Genomic DNA, 20,857 nt, shown 5'->3' on the forward strand with positions numbered 1-20,857 from the left:
ATTCCCATTGAGACAGGGAGTCTCAACTTCCAAAATTCCAGAGAAACGGTAGATCCTTTATATCCATGAGCAGGTAACCATCTTTGGCTGGTGTCAAGCAATGCCAACAACCGTCAGACCGTCTTGACTTGACTTTTATCAAAGCAGCGTCAAGTTTGAATATTATTGAACCGCAGTCCGAACATCTTCAGACCATCTTGACTCTGGAAGCTGCATCATAATGTCTAACAATAAGAGTTCAAATCCGCAAACGGCCAGCGAGTTGTTATCCAGCCTGTAAGTACCTGTCATGGACACCTGCTTCCCATACTTGGCCGTACACTTCAATGTCGATAGCCTGACAAACACCAAGGACACGGACACCCCCAACGCCATCATATATGATGACACGCTTTTTATACGACACCAAGAATTGGCACAGCCGAGTTGTGGAAATCTCGACGACTCCATCCTGCACACACGAGGATTCAAGAAGAATGAAGCCAGGACACACGAGACATGGGTATCCATCGGAGGTTCAGATATAGGTTGCTGGTCCAATCTCTTTGTCGTACAACCCGTACATAATTTGCGTAGCACACATGCAACCAAATCAAACATTCGCAACCCTAGGCGCCACATGCAATTTGCGAAACGCGCGGAGAACTAACCCCAAGGCAAGGCAAACAAACAACAATTCAGTTTTATCCGACCCATCCATTACCAGTCCATAAATCACCAGCCCTTCCATCAACCCACCCCCTCATTATCCATCCGCTTGTTGGTCAATATGTTAAGCCAACCCCCATGCCGAGTACAACGCCCCGCGATTTCACCTCAGCTAGTTGTCCGCAACAAGGCTGCCCAGGAACGAACAACGCCATCAGCTTCTGTCCCGCGCCAAGTCATATCTCATGCCGGCAAAAATGTGTAAAACTCACCCGGGGTAGCAAACTCGCTTTTGTCCATCCCGCTGAGACCGCTTTCCTTCCTCTGCTGCTGCTCGATGGCAGCCCGCCTGTTGTCCTCCTCTACCTTGGGCATGATTTCCTGCAGAATCTCCCCCAAGACACCCACATTCTCGGCATCGCGAGGCACAATGTGACCAAGACCATGATCGTACATGGTTGCCTTACTGGGCTCGCACACATTGAACAGTGCGACCGCCGAGCTCAAGAAGGCATCGTCACATCCAAAGATGTGGAACGTGGGGATGTCGATGACGATGCCGGCCTCGTCAAACAGCTGCGCAACGATGCGGTCCTTGCCCTCGAACTTGAGGGGAGGGGCACCTGAGATGAACATGGCGAACTGTTGGTGTCGAGTTGATCAGCCCTGGGTTTGATTCATGAGGATTTGATGAGGGGGCAGACAAACCTTGATCCTTGGCTGGCACCCGCTCTTCTTGGCCCGTTCCGCCTCCTCTACAATCAAGCTTGCACCAACCATGGCCCCCTCACTATAACCGATTATGCCATCAATCTCGGGGTCCTCGTCCAGCGTCTTGAAGACAGCGTCCAGCGCTTCTCTCCAGACCCTTTGATGCCAGTCTTCACCCTCGCCGGCTTTCTGAAACATTCTCATGGTGTCTTCGGCAGGCATGGAGTGGGGCACATGCCTGAGCCTACGAAGGGTCTCGAAGGTATCTCCCTGGCGGGTGTCGAGGAAACGGTACAGGGGGCGGGCGCCGAAGTAGTCCTCCCATCCTTGAGGAGGGTCGACCTCGTGAGTGCCTTGAGAGTAGGTAAATGTGCAGAGACCGCGTCTCTCCAGCTCCTCGGCGAGGGGACCAAGTTGAACTTGAAAGTTCTGGACGGCACCAAGTCAGTTGGAGTGCATCCGGGAGAGAGGAAGGATAAACAAACCTTGGCACTGCCGTAGGCACCGGGGAGGCAGAGAAACTTCATCTTGAGAGTTAGTGGTTAGGTTCTTGACTGAAAAGACGGTGAAAAGCGAAATTAATTTGAAAACAGCGTTAAGAAATGACAGGGTGGATTAGGTGGAAGTCTGTGATAAGACTGAGCGAATGGATGGATAGATACTGGTATGAATCGTCGGAATAGGATTGGAACAGGGATGTCTATATCTCCCAGTTTCCGCCGAGCTCACCGTCCCAGCCTTCTGAGAAGCCCAAAATAAACACAGACGTAAACACGCGCATATCCGATTTCGCAACGTGTGCAGAAGCGCGTTTAACCTCTTCTGCCTTTCCTTGGATGTATCTAGCGTGCATCAGTACTGCCTGAAGATGCAGTTAATAGACACAGAGCGAATGATAATGACGCACTACCCTTACCCTCCCATCACCCGGTGTTTCATCGTATGACTAACTGGATCGTCGGATGGTGTGGAAGTCTAGACCTATCCTCGGCGTGCTAGAGATTGTAGGGCTCGACTATTGCATCCCACCTGTGAAACATAGGCAGATACAGAGGAATATGGAGGACCGTGGGCTGCTTGGCGAGAGGGTTTACCTTTAGCCGTTGTTAACAATATACAGGTGAAGCATCTACTGCCCAAGTGGCCAATGTACACCAAGAGCAGAAAAAGAACCCAACTGCAGTCTACCAAGCGGAGTTCAAGCTTCGACCGGACAGAACTAACATGCAAATCCAAAACTGGGTACCTACTCAGGAGGAACCCCAGGCGGCATTAGACCAGCTCCCATCCAGTTTGCCTTTCCATTTCTCGGAAGGTGCTCCCCAGGTAGAACTAGGTACCGGCGAGGTGTTTGTCAGCCACGATAAGAGATGGGAAACGCATGTGATACCTACAGCTGGCATTTGTCTCTGGAAGACCGAAGGACCTGCTGTGCATGTGGAGAAAAGATAGGTGAGGGCTGTTGGCACGTATGGTCTCGCCTTGCATCAGATTACACCGATGCTGCACAACATACTCCATGCTGTCCCCAGAATTCCTCCAACTATCACGTGTGTTTCTTCGTGTTCGGTGCGGGCCGGATTCACACCGGGCCGAAGCCAAGTCTTCGGTCCAGGCCCAGTCTGCCCCATTAGCATGTAGAGGCATGAGAAGCTTATCACGGAGACTGATTACCCCCTCACGTCCCATAGCCACCGAAACGCGCAGATGGCAAAACCGTTAGCCCCTGAGGTGCTCTCTAGGACGGGCCAAACCTACCTCGGTGCTAGCGTTGAGTCGGCAACCTTGCTGTTATCTCATATTTCACTGCACGGGTAACATTCCAAATGCTTCACCGGATCGGCGATCAATAGCCCTTTCCAACAGAAAGCCGCCTCTGCAATGCCGTTGAGAGATGATGCGGAGGTAGATATCCGAAGAGCGGCCGGTGCAACGCCTAAGACCGTCGGATGTATAGGCACACAGACTGTTGCAGAAAAGAAAGGGACGAAACGCGTCTGGTGGCGGGATGGCGTAGCCAAGAGAGTGGGCGGCTCAGTAGTCCATCGTTGGCAGAGCTGGTGTCTGTGTCGCGTAGCCTCTGTGTCATGACTCTTTCCATATAAGTGTTTGGCACCCGTTTTCCCGCCCTGATTTGCAAACCCATACCGCCACACACACCTCCCATAATACTCCCTCCCCTCATCCAGCATCGGTCAACAACGCCATATTCCCTCGTTTATGCAACGGTCGTCTTGTTGCAGAATCATGGCGGACCAACAACCGATGCCCATCGCCATCGTGGGCATGTCCTGCCGTCTGCCGGGGGATGTGTCCACGCCCGGGGAGTTCTACCGTATGCTCTGTCGCAAGAGAAGCGGCTGGTCCAAGGTTCCCAAGGACCGCTTCACCGCCGAGGCGTATCATCACCCAAACCCCGACAAGAAGGGGTGCTTCAACTCCCAGGGCGGCTACTTCATCAAAGATGACATCTCCATGTTTGATGCTGGGTTTTTTGACATCACAAAGAAGGAGGCCGAGTCTATGGGTAAGCACTCGGGTTCAATGGGTGAAGCATGTGAGAGTTACTAATCGGGCCGTGGCAGATCCTGCACAACGACTGCTACTCGAAACAGCATACGAAGCATTCGAGAACGGTGGGTTTCCCAAAGAGCACATCTCGGGCAAAAGGGTAGGCGTCTTTGTTGGCGCCAACTATACTGAGCACCGAGTCGGTAATCTTCGAGATCTTGATCATATACCAAACTTCGACGCTACAGGAAACCAGGGCGCCTTCTTGGCGGGCCGGCTAGCCTATTACTTCAACCTTCGAGGCCCAGCGTTCACCGTCGACACGGCATGCTCGTCGTCCTTACACGCCCTGCATTTGGCGGTGCAGTCGATCAGGGCAGGCGAGTCCGAATCAGCCATCGTTGGGGCCTCGCACCTCATTACACATCCCGATATCTGGGTGTCGATGGCAAAACTCCGCCTTTTTTCCGACGTGGGCAAAACATATGCGTTCGATGACCGAGCAAAGTCAGGATATGCTCGTGGTGAAGGTGCAGGTTGCCTTATTCTCAAACCCTTGGCCCAAGCTCAAGCAGACAACGACCACATCTTCAGCGTCATCACACATTCTGGCATCAGCCACAACGGCCGGACAGTTGGTATTGTTGCCCCGTCGCCAGAGGAGCAGGAACGCTTGCTCCGAGACGCGTTTGCCGAGGCCAAGATTGATCCCAAGGATGTCGGCTTCTTCGAGGCTCATGGCACTGGGACAAAGAAGGGGGACCCAATCGAGGCGACCGCCATCTACAGGGCAGTTGGAAGACACTTTACCGCTGACCAGCCCCTTTATATTGGCTCCGCAAAGCCCAACGTCGGCCATTTAGAGGGTGTGTCTGGCATCGTCTCGGTCATCAAATCGGTGCTGATGTTGTACTATGGCTTCATCTTGCCCAACACCGAGTTTGAAACGCTCAATCCGGCCATCCCTCTTGACAAGTGGAACATGCGAGTGGCCACGGACCAGAAACCATGGCCCAGCAAGAGAAAGTACGCATGTGTCAACAACTTTGGCTTCTCCGGTTCCAACTCGATGTGTGTGCTCAGCGCAGCACCCATCACGCGCGAGATCGAACTGGGCAAGGACGCTGGCTACACACCTCAGCGCCTCTTCGTCCTGTCAGCCAACGACGAGACCGCCCTTCGCAACAGCATGAAGGAGCTGGGAATCTGGCTCGAACAGCACGCCGAGCTGTACCAGACGACAATGCCACGTAATTTGGCCTATACGCTCTGCCAACGCCGGTCTCATCTGCCATGGCGTGTGGCCGTTGTTGCCGGCATGTGCTCGGCCGTCGCCGGCTCGCTCAACTCTCATGAGATGGTGCCTGCCCGCGCCTCGAGTGAAACACCCAAGCTGGCATTTGTCTTCACAGGACAAGGTGCCCAGTGGCACGCCATGGGCCGTGAGCTCATCACAACCCATCCCGTCTTCAAAGGCGCCATCATGCGGGCAGACAAGACGTTGCGGGATATTGGGGCCGACTTCTCCATCCACGAGGAGTTGACTCGCGACAAGAAGAGCACCAAAGTCGGCATGGCTCACATCTCACAGCCCATTTGCTCGGCCGTACAGCTCGCCTTGATTGACCTCCTGGAGTCATTCGGGATCCGTCCAACAGCGGTGACAGGTCACTCATCAGGAGAGATTGGTGCCGCGTACGCGGCCGGCGCGCTGGACTTTGAGTCGGCCATGGCCGCTGCCTACTACAGAGGACAGGTCATCATCGAGCTCAAGAAGACCCACACCCAGCTCAAGGGCAGCATGATGGCCGTGGGTTCCGGTGCTGACGAGCTCGCCCCCATGCTCAAGGCTCTCAACCAGGAGGGTGGCCCACAGGCCGTCGTTGCATGCGAGAACTCTCCGTCCTCAACGACCTTGTCCGGTGATGAGGAAGCCATTGATCGTGTGGGCAAGATGTTCCAAGACAAGGGGGTCTTCAACCGCAAGCTGTTTGTCGACGTGGCCTATCACTCTCCGCACATGAAGCTGATTGCCGAGTCCTATCTGGCCAAGATTTCCCACATCCAAGTGCCTGACAATGTGTCATCATCCAACGTCGAGTTTTATTCTTCGCTCCGTGGCCGCAGAATTGACCTGCATGAACTCGGCCCAGAGTACTGGGTTGACAACCTCACACAGGCCGTGCGCTTTTCCACATCTCTTCAGCACCTGTGCAACGAGCACAAGCCCGACATCCTTTTGGAGGTGGGACCTCACGCCGCTCTGAAAGGGCCCATCATGCAAATCTTGAAAAAGGTTGGCGCTGCTGCCACCAAGATCAGCTACATCCCCACCCTCGTGCGCGATCAAGATGCCACCACGACCTGCCTCGAGGCAGCCGGCCAGCTGTTCGTCCGCGGCTATCCCCTCGACTTCTTCAACATCAATCACAAGCGCCAGGAGAATGAGCACCCAGACCTGGTGCCCATGCTGTACACGTACCCATGGTCGAAGCAAAAGTACTGGTATGAGTCGCGCCTCAGCCGGCAACATCGGATCAAGCCATTTGCCCGCAATGACTTGATTGGTATCATGGCTGACTGGTCGAGCGAGCTTGAGCCGACTTGGCGCAACGTCGTGCGCACCGAGGACTTGCCCTGGTTGAAGGAGTATGAAGTTCAAGGTCGCCACGTATATCCGGCGTCGGCGTTTGTGTCCATGGTGGTCGAGGCCGCGGCCCAACAAGCGAGTCTCACAGGGGCTGATGTTGAAAAGTTTGATCTGAGAAACCTTAAGATCAAGGAGCATCTCTTCGTCGAGGACGGCAAGGAGTTTGAGGTACTCCTCAACTTCCGAGCCTTGGACGGCGAGAAGGGCCACGAGTTCCGCATCACTTCTTACGAGGACAGTCGTGGATGGCTGGTGCATTGCACCGGTACTGTGGTGATGGATGCCGCTTCAACGCGCCGTGCAGCTCCCAGAGATGCGTCTGTGCCCAGCGCCAGGACCGAGGCCATGAAGAAGCTCATCTCGGAAGCCGACAGCTCCTCGGCCTGCTCATCGGCTGGATCCTCGCTTCCTTCATCAGCTACTTCCGACGCCGGCCATGGCAGCCACACCCCTGCAACGCCCACGCAGGACTGCAGTGATCAGGTCTGCAATACGTCTAGGAAGCTCAACGCGTTGGCGGGTGGTGGTGCCGAGATCTATGAGTCCCTGTCGGCGCTCGGCATGGGGTTCCCCAAGTCTTTCAAGTCTGTTGTCGATGTCAGCATCAACAGGACCAAGATCGTGGCCAACTGTTGCACCCGTGATACCGCCGCGGATATGCCCGTGGACTTTGAGACGCCCTTCCAGATTCATCCCTCGGTCTTGGACGCTATGCTGCAGGTGCCACTGCTCAACCTAAAGTCGACAGAGGACGGCATACCCACAGCCCATCTTCCCGTCGCCATCCGTCATGTCACTGTCCGCACGCCCTGGAAGAAGAGGGCTAACGACACGTTTTGCATTCACTGCAACCTGGAGCCAAAAACGGCGACATTCATGGTGGAGGTCTTCAGTGGCGCCAGCTCGGGAGCTGCTGCTATTTCCATGTCAGGTCTCGTGATGAAGGCGGTCAGGACTGGCCAGAAAGACACTAAAGCGCCCAGGGAGTTGTGTTTCCAGTATAAATGGCAGCCGTTTGCTCAAGCCAAGTGCAAGGGGCATTCAAGCGACGAAAAGACGGAGAAAAGGTCTGACTCCGACGTCGTCATCGTAACAGAAGGGGAGAATGACCCCTTAGTTTCGGCACTGTGCCACGCCATCGAGGCCAGTACCGGGCTGTCTCCCAGGGTTTCTTCCATGGACAGCCTGTCCGACTTTGGCTCCAAGTTCCTGGTTCTCTCAGACCTGAAGGGCCCCGTGCTACCCAATCTCTTACCCTCGCGTCTCGAGCAGATCAAGTCACTTCTGACCATCTCGCCTGGACTTATCTGGATCACCCGTGGCGCAACACGATTCCCCACGAACCCCGAAGCCAACATGGCGCTGGGTCTCATTCGTACGGCGCGTTCGGAGAGGAGCGCCGTGGCTTCCAGCTTGGATCTGGATCCCAAGAGCAAGCTGTCCGCTGATGAGCAAGCCAGCCTCATCTTCGAAGCACTGAGGGAATCTGTCCTGTCGGAAGAGGAGGGAGAGAAGGAAATGGAGTTTGCGGAAGAGCAGGGCCAGCTCGTTGTTCCACGCATCAAGGTCGACGAGAAGCTCAACCTGGACGTGCACCGCAGCCTCGGCCCTTCAGCCTCCTACCTCCAAAACTTCCACCAACCCGGCCGCCAATTACGCCTGGCACCGCACAGCTCCGAGTCCTTTGATGATATGTACTTTGAGGATTGCCCAGAGACAGCCTTGGGCGAGGACGAGATCGAGATTGCTGTGGTTGCCTCGGCGCTTAGCAAGGACGATGCCGACAAGGCTGAGACTCACGATGCCGAATCCAAGATTGTGCGCAGCTGCAGTGGCACCATCACGCGCCTCGGAACGGGCGTGAGGAACTTTGCGCAAGGAACCAGGGTGTGCGCGCTGGCATTGGGCCCTTTTGGCACACATGCCCGAGCAAGAACATCAAGCGCTGTCGCCATCCCGGCTGGCCTCAGCATGGAAAACGCGGCCATCATCCCTGCTGCCTACGCTGCTGCCCATTATGCCTTGGTAGATCTCGCCAAGCTTCATCCGAGCGAGAGAATCCTGATCCAGCTGGCAGGCCCGGCGGGTCTTGCTGCCGTCGAAGTGGCCCGCCATTTGGGAGCGTTGGCCTACGTCTTGGTTCAAAACGATGACGAGGCCGCGACAGCAAAGAGGGCAGGTGTCCCGAGGGAGCGTGTGTTGAATTCTCACAGCATTCATCTCCGTCGGCAGCTGGAGGAGGCGACGATGGGTGAAGGCATGGACGTTGTCCTGACACTATCCGGCAACGAGACAAATGTTGCTTGGGAATGCCTTGCTGACTTTGGACGCTTTGTTGAGATCCGAACGTCAGCCACCCATGCCAATACGAGGCCAGGGCTTGGGGACAACGCTACCTTCACCTCGCTCAACATGGCAAGCGTGGCAGCTGCCAGACCAAAGGCAATGGAGCGTACTCTCAAGGCGGTTGTCGACAACATCGCCAGTGGTGTGATCAAAGCGCCTTCGGATGCCACCATTCTTCCCGTCTCAGAGCTCTCGAGGGGCATGGAGATGGTGCACAATGGCGCGGCGCACCCCGTCGTCGTGGTTGCCGGACCCAAGGAACAGGTCAAGGCCATGCACCAGATATCCAAGACCATCTTCCGCAGGGACGGCACCCACGTCATCGTAGGTGGTACTGGCGGTCTGGGCCGCTCCATGGCCAAATTCATGATCCAGCATGGCGCTCGCAGCATAGTGCTGCTATCGCGCAGTGGGATTGGCAAGGAGATGGTTGATCAGCTCCAGAAAGAGGCCAACTGCCCTGATGCGCGTGTGTTGGTGAAGAAGTGCGACGCCAGTGACGAACAGCAAGTGAAACATCTTGTGGCCGAGTGCTCCAAATCCCTCCCTCCCATCTGCGGTGTCATTCATGCAGCAATGGTCCTTCGTGTAAGTAACTCCAAAAGCCACTAAACTCCTCTGCACAAGCTAACAACAACGCAGGATGTGTTGCTGGAAGGCATGACACACGAAGACTACACTCAGGTCATCCGGCCAAAGGTAGCAGGAACCTGGAACATCCACAACGTGCTCCAGTCGCAGTCCATTTCCCTCGACTACTTTGTCGTCCTCTCATCAGCGTCTGGCATTCTTGGATCTCGTGGTCAGGGCGCTTACGCCGCAGCCAACACCTTTCTCGACGCGTTTGTGCAGCAGAGACAACTCAACGGTCTGCCTGGCACCTCGCTCGATCTGACAGCCGTCACGGGCGCAGGATACCTTGCCGAGAATGCGGAGCGCAGCGAGGACATCATCCGCAACTTTGGACATGAGACGGTCTCAGAGGAGGAGGTCCTTGCCCTGCTTTCGGCTGCGGTTCGAGGAGAATGCCCGGCGCAATGCCTGACTGGTCTCAAGCTGCACCTCGGCGCTGATGGCGGTTGGCCCTACTATGCTTCGGATCCGCGCTTCACCGAGCTCAAGGCCGAATGTCTTGCGGCCGCCGAGCGTGAGGGCTTGATGCCGAAGCAGACCATTTCCCCAGGAAATGCATTCCGTGCGGCTAGCAGTGACGAAGAGGCGGCCAACATCGTCGGCCAAGGTATCCTACAGAAGCTGTCGGAAGTGCTGACGGTTGACATTCAAGATCTCGACGTGGCGAGGAACATCACCAGCTACGGACTGGACTCACTGACTGCCATTGAATTGCGAAACTGGATCGCCAAGGAGTTCCGAGCCAACTTGCAGATCCTAGAGTTGTTGAGCAGCGGGACCATCAACGACCTTGCTGCGCTGACTGTTCAAAAGACGAGAACGGCGTGAAGATCTTGAAAACGAAATTGTTGTCGGTTTTGGTAGTGATATTTATCCCATTTTATTGGTCTTGGGATTTAGTCTTGTATTTTCCTCGACTTGTTGTTTGGTCTCTTTGTATTAGCGTTGATTCGTACTGGCATGTTTTGTGGATATCATGTTGACGTGAAGGAATTTGAAGCCGGGGAAATGGGCGAAATGGATTCAAACCAACCATCGTGTATGTTGTAGACTGCCTGCCGTTGAGCGCTGGACGCGCCGCTTGTATTCGGTCGTTATTGCGAGAGACATTTCTAATACATGTAGTTCTAATACATGTAGTGCTGTCAGCTGTGAATGTGATTCTGATGTTTGACGACGTTGCGGTTCGAGGTCTTGGCGGAGGACAGAACCCAATTGGGCAGCGACACCAAAAACCAAGCAGCCCGCTGAATGGGCCCAAGCTCCACGGCTCCCTCACTGGGACCGACCCCACTGGCGGGACTGGGGCAATTTTGGACGCAGTGGACAGTGGTGCAAAGATTCAGATAAAGCAATGAGCTGTGGGTTATGACTCTGTTCTAAGGGACGGCTTTTCTGGAACTGTTTTCTTTATGTCCCTTGGATGCAACAGGATCCATCCGCTTTCTTCACAACACCAGCCCCAACACCCAACACAGCCCCGTGGTGCTTACTTCTAGCAGTGGGGGGGTGGGGCAACGTCACCTCGTCTCTCCACGATCCAGCGCCCCAAGTCTACCACATCAGGAAAACCACCAAAACACCAGGCCGCTTCCCGAACATAGGTACTCGAAAGTCATGGCGGCTGGACCGCGTGCCGAGGCAAGGTCTCTGGCCGACATCAACTACATCGCTGCAAATCCTCCGCAATATCCCCACCATCCCGAAGTCAAAGAATCCCTCACGCTGTACATCTCCAGAGTCCCCGGTACACAAGGTTTGTACGGTTTCTTCTTTTATTGTGAATGCTTTGCTAATCTGGAAACTTGCCTCTTAGATGTGGTACTCTCTACCATGAGGCCGCATAGGAAAAATGTGACAGGTGAAGACATAGCGAATTCTCTCTATTACATCCACATGGAGCGACCAGAGGATATGCCACCACCCATGCCACCACGACCAAAGAGTAATGTGTTGAGTTCTACGAGGTCCAGTGGGGAGAGTGCTAGGAGCACGATTCCGAGGAAGCCGTTGCCTACATCCGCGAGAGTTCTGAGGCCGGAAAGCTTGTCGTCAACGGGGGAACCAGGTCCAGTTCCAGTGCTCTCACCAACCCCAACTCCCCATATCCCTCAGTACAAGCCTTACCGACCAGAGACTGGCCCATCTCCAATATCAGAAAACCAAAATCCCGCCGACAAGTCACTCGATTCATATAGGCCAAACCCCATGTTCCAAAAACGCCTATCGGGGGGCTCGCCTGAGCCGCCCCCGCCCCCTCCTCACTTGACGACAGTGTCTTCATCCTTACCACTAGCGGGTCTCGATCATGATGAAGATAATGTTGCACCCCCACTTTACTCTTCAAGTGCAGCCCGACCAAGCACACCGAGTCAACCTCCTGCACAGCAACCTCCGCAGCGAGTGGCATCTCCCTTGTCGTATAGCCAAGGACAACATCCCACGTCACCTAGGCACATGCATCGGCGACCTTCTTCGGTTTCTTTTTATCTGACCATAATTCGCAGAGATCCGAGTTCTGGATCCCAGGTCAATGTAGGACGGGTGTCGTCTTTTGCCACCAATATTCCCCCACCGTCGCAGGCAGACCCGAGCCTCAACCCAGAGGACATGGGGCCCGGGTGGAAGTCTCAAAAAATTGATATTCGCATTGACACTTCGGGATATGCAAAGTACAAAGGGATGCCCAGCCGGGCTGCTGCCGAAACCCAGGCTCTCCAGGCACTCACTTCAACGGGCCAGCCGCATTCGTTCTCACAAATGGTGCAGAGTGGACAGAGAGCGCGCAGTGACAGTAGTGCGCGGGGGATGGCTCCTCCCCCCCAAGACGGATTTCACAGACAGGTTGTCATGGCTTATGGAGCTGGTTGGAAAGTGGGCTTTAAAAAGGCGTTCCACCGACGAGAGAGGCGGGAGAGCATTAGCCCAGAGGGCGTGCAGTCGTCCGAAGAGCCCAGCGCACCCAAGGCATCCCATACCAGGCAGGGGAGCTCCTCCACGATTGGATCCAATCACTCTGGGTCGGGCGAGGAGCAGGGCGGGATCATCACTCACCCTGGACCAGGGTTGCGGCCCAAAGGATACACCTTTCTGTCACCGTGGGAAGGGCGCTGTGAGTTCCGCACCAGCACCAGCGGGCGCTCCCTCAAGCTCCGCCATGTGCTCGACTCTACCACCAAGTTCCAGTTCGATCCTCGGGAGGTGGCGCAGAGCATCCAAAACGCACAGGCAATGGGCCGGTCGAGGGGCGATGAGCTCCAGGCTGCCCTTTTGGGCACGAAACCGGTTAGTGAGTTGAGGTTCAACCTGCCTAGCGGGGGCGACTTCTTTGGGGCTCGTCGAAATGATGCCGACAAGGACAACCGGGCAAGCCGACTGTCGAAACAGTTTAGCAGTCTACTGCACCATCGAAATACAAGGAGCAGCGACGAGGATGAATGGAGTGATGAGGATGAGATGGATCTTAGCCTTGGCAAAGAGAACGCTGGAGGTGGGAGCAGTGGTAAGAAGGTCAAGCTTGGGAAGCTGATTATCCATGATGAAGGGCTCAAGATGCTGGATCTGGTGGTGGCAGCCAACATGGGGGTGTGGTGGACAACGTGGGGCAAGATTGATCAATAAAGGAACTTGGCGCACAGCGAGACATTTAGACAAAATATACCCCTTTTTACTTCCATCATCATCATGCATTGGAAGACTCACGTGAGACGCACGTGATTTGACCTTCGGCGGCCGGGCCCCCACATACTGATGGGGCAGCAAATCACAAGCTGGTAAATGTAATCTTGCGGTGGGTGGTCCAAGCGCCGGCAGCTCCAAAATGTCAACTCCCATGACCCAAAGCTCCAGGGATATCGAGACGACGTCAAGCGCCACCGGGGAGCTCTGTCAACCTCGCCTCCGCCACCCCACTCTCAATACTTCTGCTGTCGCTGTCGCGACCGCACTTTTTGCAGCAGCGTGCAGGCCCAATTGACCTGATCGCCAGTCTCCTTTCGGCACCAGCCTCTTAGTCGTCCCCGCGACGGTCTCTCGAAGCACCAAAAGTCCCCCCCAGCTTGCCAACACCCCTCGAACCCAGCGACCGAATCGACGTTGACACCATGCTTCCCAATACCACCATTGCGGCCCGCCCTCTGGTGCGCGCAGTTCGCGCCGTCGCCCCCTCTTCCGCAGTCATCTCTCAGGTTGTCGCCAGGAGAACGTATGCGACACCGGCTGGGCCCCCGCCCAAGAACTTCCGTCTGCCGCCCCCCAAGACGTGGGAACAGGAGTCCGAGAACACCTTCGACAAGCTCGGAAAGTACTTTTTGATGACGGAGATGATGAGGGGGATGTACGTGCTCATGGAGCAGTTCTTCAGGCCACCGTGAGTGTTTGTCCCTGGACGGGTAGCTGGGTGTGGGCAGCGGGGCTGACAGAGGTCGACTTGAACAGGTACACGATCTACTACCCATTCGAAAAGGTGCGTTATACAGTTTGCTATCAAGAGGGTAGGGCTTGGGAAGATACGATTAGAGAATACCAGAGCCTGGGCGGTCATGGATGAGAGCGGGAAGGGCGATGCGCATTTCAGGAGGCCAGACCGGCTGACAGCAGCAGGGCCCCATTTCTCCCCGTTTCCGCGGTGAGCACGCTCTCCGGAGATACCCCTCGGGTGAGGAGCGTTGCATTGCCTGCAAGCTTTGCGAGGCTGTCTGCCCGGCGCAAGCCATCACCATCGAGGCTGAGGAGCGTGCGGACGGTTCCCGCCGCACCACCCGCTACGACATTGACATGACCAAGTGCATTTACTGCGGTTTCTGCCAGGAGTCTTGCCCTGTCGACGCCATTGTCGAGTCTCCCAATGCCGAGTACGCCACCGAGACCCGCGAGGAGCTGCTTTACAACAAGGGTGGGTTCCTCCTGACTGTCTCATTCAAGGGAAAGCTTGGGCTAATTGTGCACAGAGAAATTGCTTTCCAACGGAGACAAGTGGGAGCCGGAGCTGGCTGCGGCTATCAGGGCGGACTCTCCCTACCGGTAAAGATGGGTGTAGAGGAAATCAAGCGGCTCTTGCGGATGGTTAGATGTTGGCTCAGAAGACCTGTAAATAGTGTTATACATACGTCCCACCACCCAAAAGTTATGTTTTTTGTCCCGTGCTGTCCCAGTCTCAAATGCTGAGGCCATTGCCCAGCCGTCATGGCACATGTCACGTGATGCAGTGCACAGACCGTGTGCAAAGCTGGAGCTGTCCGTCCCGCAGTGCCGCAGCACCGAAAGCTGCCAGAGAGTTTAACGCATCCCGACGCTTGCCATTCCCAGGCGAGAAATTTATCATCAAGCAGACCTCTAACCGTCACACCACCACCACCCCCCGCCGAACGTCTCCGCCGTCAATTGCCTCGACCCCCCGGCCCACTTCCACCGGCCACACCAACTCCCACGAGCTTTCACTCCTTTCCAGTCCAACCAACCTCCCGCCAAAATGTTCCGCACCGCCGTCCTCCGGTCCGTCGCTCTTGCGTCGCGGACCGCCGCTGTTCGCTCTGCCGCTGCCCACTCCCTCAGATTAGCCGCCCCCTCCGCGGCCAAGAGCTTCGTCCCCAAGGCCTCTGCCAGCTGGGCTCTTCAAATGCGGGGTTATGCGTCGGGTGGTGGTCTCACGAAGCAGGAGGTCTACGAGAGAATCAAGGAGCTTCTGTCTGGGTTTGACAAGGTGCTTTTGTCCTGCATTTCGGTTCTTGTTTCTGGTCATGGAGAGGTGCTAACAGTGGCTTTTTTGCTGCAGGTTAACAACCCCGAGAACGTGAGTGCTATGGCGGCAACAACCCATGGTTGTCGAAATGTGTGGAGGAGTTGGAGGAGAAGGAGGAGGAATGATGTATGGCCTTGGAGAATGGGAGCTGACGAGTGGCTTAGATTACGGAAACCGCCCACTTCGCCAATGACCTCGGGTTGGACAGCTTGGATACCGTTGAGGTTGTCATGGCTATTGAGGAGGTATGGATGACCCCTGCCCCTCTTTGCTGTGACGTGGGAAGGGATACTAACGACATGGGCAACAGGAGTTCAGCATTGAGATCCCCGATAAGGATGCCGACACCATCCACAGTGGTATGTAGCCCATACCCACTCCAAAGCTGATGATTCTAACCTGTATGATGTCAACAGTTGACAAGGCCGTCGAGTATATTACTTCCCAGCCTGATGCCAACTAAGCAGTTGTTGCCGGCTTAATAATGGATGGGGGGAAAACAACCACATAGAGCACCAACAATTGTATTTTGTATTTGGGCCGTTCTTGTCGCCGCCATTGCCGCCTGTCCCGCCTTGTACCATGCTCACAACTCATTTCATGTATCACGACAATACAGTTGCCAAGTCTCGAGATGGTACTTACATAGCATCTATGGAACAGAGGACCTGCTATTGCCTGGGGCTGGTGAGCATCAAGCCATGAAGGGGTAGGAGGAATCTGTCCAGTCGCATGTCTTTTGCGATTCAAGTCGATCAGCAAAGCTGCCAAAGGATGTCTATCTTGGACATGTCTGTTTATGTCTGTTCGATTCTGTATAAAATATCTCTAGGTATCCAACCTGCATGGCAAGAAACCCATGTTGGCATCCATAGGGCCCAGACTCTACTTCACCGCCAACCAGCTCTTGGTTATTCTCTGCTTCCATGTACTGAGCGATCGACTGCCTCTGTATACATATACTGCCATTACATTTATCCTTGTCGATACCTGATCCTCGAAGTTTCTCACGTGGCCACACCAACACCGCAACTTCAACCAGAAAGGAAACGGATTTGGGAGTCGAGATGCATGTGTGATATGTTTCCTGGGAGAGCAACGACAACGTTGTGGTAAAACACTCCTGAAAAAGAACTCGAGAGCCTGCAAAGAACGAGTAAAAACAAAACACCGCCCCGACCGATTTCCTACACCGTTCATATCCAGACAAAAGAGAGTGATACAAAGAAACAAGATGGCTATACCCACAAGTCAAATCCTGACAGTATCAGGCAATTTGTGTCGAGATGTATGCCTCCCTCAAGAGTGACCTAACCACACCACGCTATGCCCCTTGAGATCCTTGCTGCAGCTATATATGTAAAAAGTACGCTGCAGACGATGCAATTCCTTTGTTATCATGCTCCGCTTCAACGTTGGTCTATTCCCTTGCCTTTTTTTCTTTTGCTCTTTTTGTGCCTACCAACCCAAACTCCTGAAGCCAAAGCACTATCTTCCACCGACCGCTTCAACAGCACCAGTGCCGCTGTTGCCTTCGCCATTGGTCCCGGCAGATCTGTTATTGGCAACAACCGTGGCGTAGCTGTTGGACCAGGCAGCGGCACTCAGAGGGCTGGCAGTACTGTTCACTTGTTGGTTTCCGGTTCCACGCTTGCGAGCCCTCGCCTGGGCATCATCTTCGTCGTCCATGCTGAACACAAATGCGGCCTCCTCTTCATCCATTGGGGACTTGAAGCGCCCAGTAGCGCTCGAACCTATTGAGGTGCTGCTGACATGTCTTGCCAGCCCCCCATCCTTATCCCTGGATTCGCCAATGACGCCTGCTCCGTTGGCATTGCGTGGAACATTGGGCCGGATATGGGGGCTTGAATCAGCCGAACCGTCGTCGGACAGCTGGGTGTCTCGAAGCTGCTGAGTCAGGGCCGACACTCCCACCGTGTTTCCATCCAGCCCTGATGTGATGGCGCTGGCAAGGCTCGAGTTTCGGAGCGGGCTTCCCACATGGCCGAATGCCGAGGCGTGCTTAAAAGACCGGCCCGTCTCCAGGTGGCCGTCATCCTCCTTTTGCCTCCCCCACAACGGACCCCAGCGGCCAGGGCTGGAAGGTTGTATGGGAGTGCCGAACTTGGTGATGGGGGCAGGCGGGCAGGATTCGGCGATTGTCTCACGGTTGAGAGCGTCCATTCCACGGATTGTGTTGGTTGTAGAGCCCCTCCTCGCCCTCTCTGTCGGCGTCAGCACCTCGTTGGCCAGCGTGCCTGGCACATAATCTTCCTCAAAGAGGAACTGCTCGGAATCATCCCAATCCATGTCGACTTTAGGCACGCTGCTGCTCATCATGCGGATCTTGGCGAATCGCGAAGCGTTGCTGTGCATAGGCCGCTTTCCAAAGTACTCATCACCACCCAGCGCCGAGCTGAATCCAAGAGAACCGGAAGGTGGGCTACTACCAAAGCCTGAGATGTCCTGTGTTGCAAGTCCTGACGGTGACAGGTGGCTGTTTCCAAAGGCAGACGCGTGCAAGTGCCTCAACGCATCCGAAGTACGACCACTCTTGGCGGCACTGAGTGAGGAGGAAGGCGAGTCCAATCCAAACTGGGCCGGGACCGAAGATGGCCAAGGACCGCCCCTGGCCGCATGTGAGATCCCGTTGCTGTCGAATGACGCCGGGAGAGGAGCATCCAGCACCGAAAGTCCTTTGATGTTGGGAGAAAGACCCAGTCCAAAGCGGTTTGGCTCCTCGTCTCGTGGTGATCCGTAGGCGGATGCAGGGTTGGAAGTGTACGAGGTGGTGTCGATCGTGGGCACGCCGCTTTCGAGAGCCAGCTGATGGCTGTAGAGTTCATCTTGTAGCGCAAACGCCGTGGCGTTGTATGGAGAATCTGCGCGCATAAAAGAGTTGGTCAAAGCACTGCTGGCCGGCTGATGGTATGTCGTCGGGTTCACGCGGGCACCGAGGGCGACTCCGGGGGGAACACCTATCGTCACACCGTTCTTGCCATAATTGATGCGGCGGCCATCGGGGAGCACATGGATATTGGCGCACTTTGGGCCAAACTTGCAGTTGCCCTGCAGTCCGTCAGCTTATCAGTCCTCCCAAACACAAGTGTCGAGGGCGTACCTTTGCAAAGTACTTGCAAACGTTTTCGGCGGCCGAGCTCAGGTCGTGGCTAAAGGGGCATGCATTGCCTGCCTGGCAGGCGCCTTGTCGGAAGAACTTGCATGGGACGTGCGAGGTGTCTGTCAAGAGTAAGTTGATGGGTCAGCAAGGGTTTGGAGGAAAGTGCTTCGCCATCGCAAAACCTACTGGGTGGGCTTCGTGATGCATCGAAGCGATGGGCGGCGGCGGGCATGGGAGCCATTATCCCACCACCACTCGAGTGACCGGCTTGTGGTGGAATGTTGAGACTGCCGGTGCGCATGTGGCGAAACTCGCCCAGGTTGGACGTCGACATTGTGTCGAGCGCCGGTGAGGTTCGTGGACAGGCTGCGGCGAGGAGGGAGATGTTGGGCCTCCGCTAGGTGGTGGTGCAGACTGCGGCGCCGGATCGATCGAGGGGTCGTGGTCAATCAGACAGGGGTGGGCACGCGACGAAGTCGCTGCCAAATCAGAAAAGACAGCTTCAAGTCTCGGGGTGCGGCCGAGGGGTGTTTTCAAAAGAGAGGGTATTTCGAACCAAGCCCGGGAGCGGAGACAGCGGGTGGTGAGATGTTGCGTCGTGTGAGACCGAGGGGGGGGAGCTTGAGCGCAGATAGCGGCATGTATGGATGTGGCGAGCCGAGCGAGATCTCGGGTGTTAAAAGGGCTGGAGGGCGGGCGGGGAGAGGGCGGTGGGATCAGTTGGCGAGGCGCTTGGCACTGGTGGGGAGCCGTGGATCTGAGGTGTGCACTTTTCGGGTTGTCCACCGACCGCCTGATGCTGCAAAGACGTCTAACTTTTGTTCTATTTGGAACCGTCCCTCGAGTCCCTGACTTTTGCGCGCAGAGCTTCTGTCACAGCAACCCGACTGACTCAATATGCAGTTGAAGCGGTTTGTTGGTGTGGTGTAGCAGGACTTGTCAGTTTTTCTTATTGACCAGCTCATGGTCTCGCGGGCAGGTGCGCGCACCTCACCCTCCCCCATCATCACCTTCTCGATATTACTGTCAGATGTGCCGTTTCAGCGTGGGGGTGCCGGATGTACTGTCGTGACTATATAATTCTCAGGACCGTTTTCTTGACCAAACACAACGGCCTGAGTGACAATGCCAGCTTCCGGTGTGCAGCTACCTACTTAAGCGGGGGCGCCGTTGGAGTCATCCAAGCCCTCGGTGAAGAAGCCAACCAACACTTCAGCCCCTCAACTGCCTTAAGAATGATCACAAGGTTTGAAAGTGTGCCAGCGATTCAGGTTGAGCACCATTCACCGACTTGAAAGGAATGGAATGCGCCAAGCTACGGCCGGGGTTAAGGGAACTCCTTGGACTTCCCGCCAGCCATCGAGATGGCGATAAGAGATAAGCACGGGGTCGGAAGGAGGGGCATGAGGGGTAACATCCAAGGAGGTCACTATCTTGAACAATTTCACCGCCACAAAACAATCCCAGCAAAAACATTTTTTTGCAGGGCAGAAACACCTTTCCGGGAAAGGCCGAGTTGAAGATTGGATTGAGCCCTCTGCCGATAAGGTGACTGATACCTACCCGGTGGCGCCTCATGGACATATGCACAAAACACCCTGCACCCCTCGTCATCCCTACTCCCCGGATTTGCATGATGCATTTCGCAACCTGCATGCCAACGTTGTTGATATTCAACCACCTTTTGCTTTCCCCACACATTCCATCTGACTCTTGCTTCTTTGCCCGGTGACTTTGCTCCGCATCAACACCCCCACTCCCGTCCGTCCCCTCACCATCTCCCTGAACATCGCACATCCGCTGAGAAGGCCGATGCGAGAGCGGTACTGCAGTGTCCGTCCATCTTGCAGCTGCTACCCTGCCTACACGAACCATGCCTTGAATCAAGTTGGACGTCCCGCAGAGACTACCTCCTTCTTGCGCGTCCCCAGCCATCCATTACTGGCTGCCGAGTGTGGGGAGTGTGAGTGTGATCCGTCTGGAGTGCTCACCAACAAATCAAGGGGCAATACAGACCACCCCCAACACAGATGCATGCAGCTAGGACACCCACTCCCTCCCCAGCCACGATAGTAGAGGACGGTTGACGCTTATTCCACGCTTCACCGGTGTCTCAGCCGAGCCCGCAGCAGCCCAGCAACATATCGACAGCAGGCCCCTCCTCGTATTGGGCCTGGGCCTGTCGTCAGTTCTCACATCGCGCGGAATAAATCACCGTTTCACAGCTGCCCTGATACCTTTGCAACAGAGGTCGAATGGCCAAATATCCAGGTAGCATCCGTGGTGGCCCTCTTCCTGTTTTCTTTTTGACAGAAAGATTGGCAGCTTGATCTCATCTGATCTGATTTTGTTAGCCGCTACATGTTCCGGTCCACCTCCATGCAACACTCTTCATCTCAGACATCACACCATCAAAGCAGCTCCTGTTCAACCACACGACTACAAGTTTGACTATGCTTGATCCGGACAACAGCTTACCTCGCCGCCTTAACTCACC

General features: G+C 55.3%; 7 protein-coding genes across 7 annotated transcripts; 4 read left to right on the forward strand and 3 right to left on the reverse strand.

The window, feature by feature from the left end:
• Window positions 1-511: 511 nt before the first annotated feature.
• Window positions 512-1,886, reverse strand: QC764_507540 (uncharacterized protein; the record flags this gene model as incomplete). The annotated part of the gene is made up of 4 exons (XM_062948016.1): window positions 512-839; window positions 921-1,290; window positions 1,357-1,788; window positions 1,845-1,886. 4 exons carry the CDS (start codon window positions 1,884-1,886, stop codon window positions 817-819), a joined length of 867 nt encoding a protein of 288 aa, XP_062799257.1. The 3' UTR covers window positions 512-816.
• A 1,416-nt stretch (window positions 1,887-3,302) lies between these two features.
• On the forward strand, window positions 3,303-10,327 carry QC764_0081710 (Type I Iterative PKS; the record flags this gene model as incomplete). The annotated part of the gene is made up of 3 exons (XM_062940806.1): window positions 3,303-3,886; window positions 3,945-9,454; window positions 9,509-10,327. Exons 1-3 carry the CDS (start codon window positions 3,580-3,582, stop codon window positions 10,325-10,327), a joined length of 6,636 nt encoding a protein of 2,211 aa, XP_062799258.1. The 5' UTR covers window positions 3,303-3,579.
• QC764_0081720 (uncharacterized protein) lies at window positions 9,845-10,380 on the reverse strand (the record flags this gene model as incomplete). The annotated part of the gene is made up of 2 exons (XM_062940807.1): window positions 10,201-10,380; window positions 9,845-10,111 (listed from the first exon to the last, which is right to left on the reverse strand). Exons 1-2 carry the CDS (start codon window positions 10,279-10,281, stop codon window positions 9,845-9,847), a joined length of 348 nt encoding a protein of 115 aa, XP_062799259.1. The 5' UTR covers window positions 10,282-10,380.
• Window positions 10,381-11,116: 736 nt separating this feature from the next.
• On the forward strand, window positions 11,117-13,120 carry QC764_507520 (uncharacterized protein; the record flags this gene model as incomplete). Its single annotated transcript, XM_062948015.1, has 2 exons — window positions 11,117-11,255; window positions 11,361-13,120. 2 exons carry the CDS (start codon window positions 11,117-11,119, stop codon window positions 13,118-13,120), a joined length of 1,899 nt encoding a protein of 632 aa, XP_062799260.1.
• Window positions 13,121-13,241: 121 nt separating this feature from the next.
• Window positions 13,242-14,644, forward strand: NdufS8 (ndufs8, ubiquinone oxidoreductase 23 kd subunit). Its single transcript, XM_062948014.1, has 4 exons — window positions 13,242-13,868; window positions 13,937-13,964; window positions 14,102-14,393; window positions 14,449-14,644. Exons 1-4 carry the CDS (start codon window positions 13,603-13,605, stop codon window positions 14,523-14,525), a joined length of 663 nt encoding a protein of 220 aa, XP_062799261.1. The 5' UTR covers window positions 13,242-13,602; the 3' UTR covers window positions 14,526-14,644.
• A 104-nt stretch (window positions 14,645-14,748) lies between these two features.
• On the forward strand, window positions 14,749-15,810 carry ACP2 (mitochondrial acyl carrier protein). The gene is made up of 5 exons (XM_062948013.1): window positions 14,749-15,200; window positions 15,273-15,290; window positions 15,404-15,484; window positions 15,550-15,598; window positions 15,656-15,810. The coding sequence occupies exons 1-5, from the start codon at window positions 14,970-14,972 to the stop codon at window positions 15,700-15,702; spliced, it is 426 nt and encodes a 141-aa protein (XP_062799262.1). The 5' UTR covers window positions 14,749-14,969; the 3' UTR covers window positions 15,703-15,810.
• A 236-nt stretch (window positions 15,811-16,046) lies between these two features.
• On the reverse strand, window positions 16,047-19,676 carry QC764_507490 (uncharacterized protein). Its single transcript, XM_062948012.1, has 3 exons — window positions 18,547-19,676; window positions 18,361-18,479; window positions 16,047-18,308 (listed from the first exon to the last, which is right to left on the reverse strand). Exons 1-3 carry the CDS (start codon window positions 18,692-18,694, stop codon window positions 16,728-16,730), a joined length of 1,848 nt encoding a protein of 615 aa, XP_062799263.1. The 5' UTR covers window positions 18,695-19,676; the 3' UTR covers window positions 16,047-16,727.
• Between the last annotated feature and the right edge of the window lie 1,181 nt (window positions 19,677-20,857).

Source organism: Podospora pseudoanserina, chromosome 5 (assembly GCF_035222485.1).
Source record: "Podospora pseudoanserina strain CBS 124.78 chromosome 5, whole genome shotgun sequence".
In the NCBI taxonomy this organism is placed as follows: domain Eukaryota; kingdom Fungi; phylum Ascomycota; class Sordariomycetes; order Sordariales; family Podosporaceae; genus Podospora; species Podospora pseudoanserina.

What these genes read in the sequence shown, in the direction of transcription:
- QC764_507490 (XM_062948012.1), bottom strand. Translation starts at nt 18,694, where the DNA reads ATGTCGACGTCCAACCTGGGCGAGTTTCGCCACATGCGCACCGGCAGT. An exon ending in TGCATCACGAAGCCCACCCA is followed by an intron (nt 18,480 to 18,546) that starts GTAGGTTTTGCG and finishes TACTCTTGACAG; the next exon opens with ACACCTCGCACGTCCCATGC. An exon ending in TTTGCAAGTACTTTGCAAAG is followed by an intron (nt 18,309 to 18,360) that starts GTACGCCCTCGA and finishes GACGGACTGCAG; the next exon opens with GGCAACTGCAAGTTTGGCCC.
- ACP2 (XM_062948013.1), top strand. Translation starts at nt 14,970, where the DNA reads ATGTTCCGCACCGCCGTCCTCCGGTCCGTCGCTCTTGCGTCGCGGACC. An exon ending in TTGTCATGGCTATTGAGGAG is followed by an intron (nt 15,485 to 15,549) that starts GTATGGATGACC and finishes CATGGGCAACAG; the next exon opens with GAGTTCAGCATTGAGATCCC. An exon ending in TGCCGACACCATCCACAGTG is followed by an intron (nt 15,599 to 15,655) that starts GTATGTAGCCCA and finishes TGATGTCAACAG; the next exon opens with TTGACAAGGCCGTCGAGTAT.
- NdufS8 (XM_062948014.1), top strand. Translation starts at nt 13,603, where the DNA reads ATGCTTCCCAATACCACCATTGCGGCCCGCCCTCTGGTGCGCGCAGTT. An exon ending in GAGCAGTTCTTCAGGCCACC is followed by an intron (nt 13,869 to 13,936) that starts GTGAGTGTTTGT and finishes CGACTTGAACAG; the next exon opens with GTACACGATCTACTACCCAT. An exon ending in TCTACTACCCATTCGAAAAG is followed by an intron (nt 13,965 to 14,101) that starts GTGCGTTATACA and finishes TGACAGCAGCAG; the next exon opens with GGCCCCATTTCTCCCCGTTT.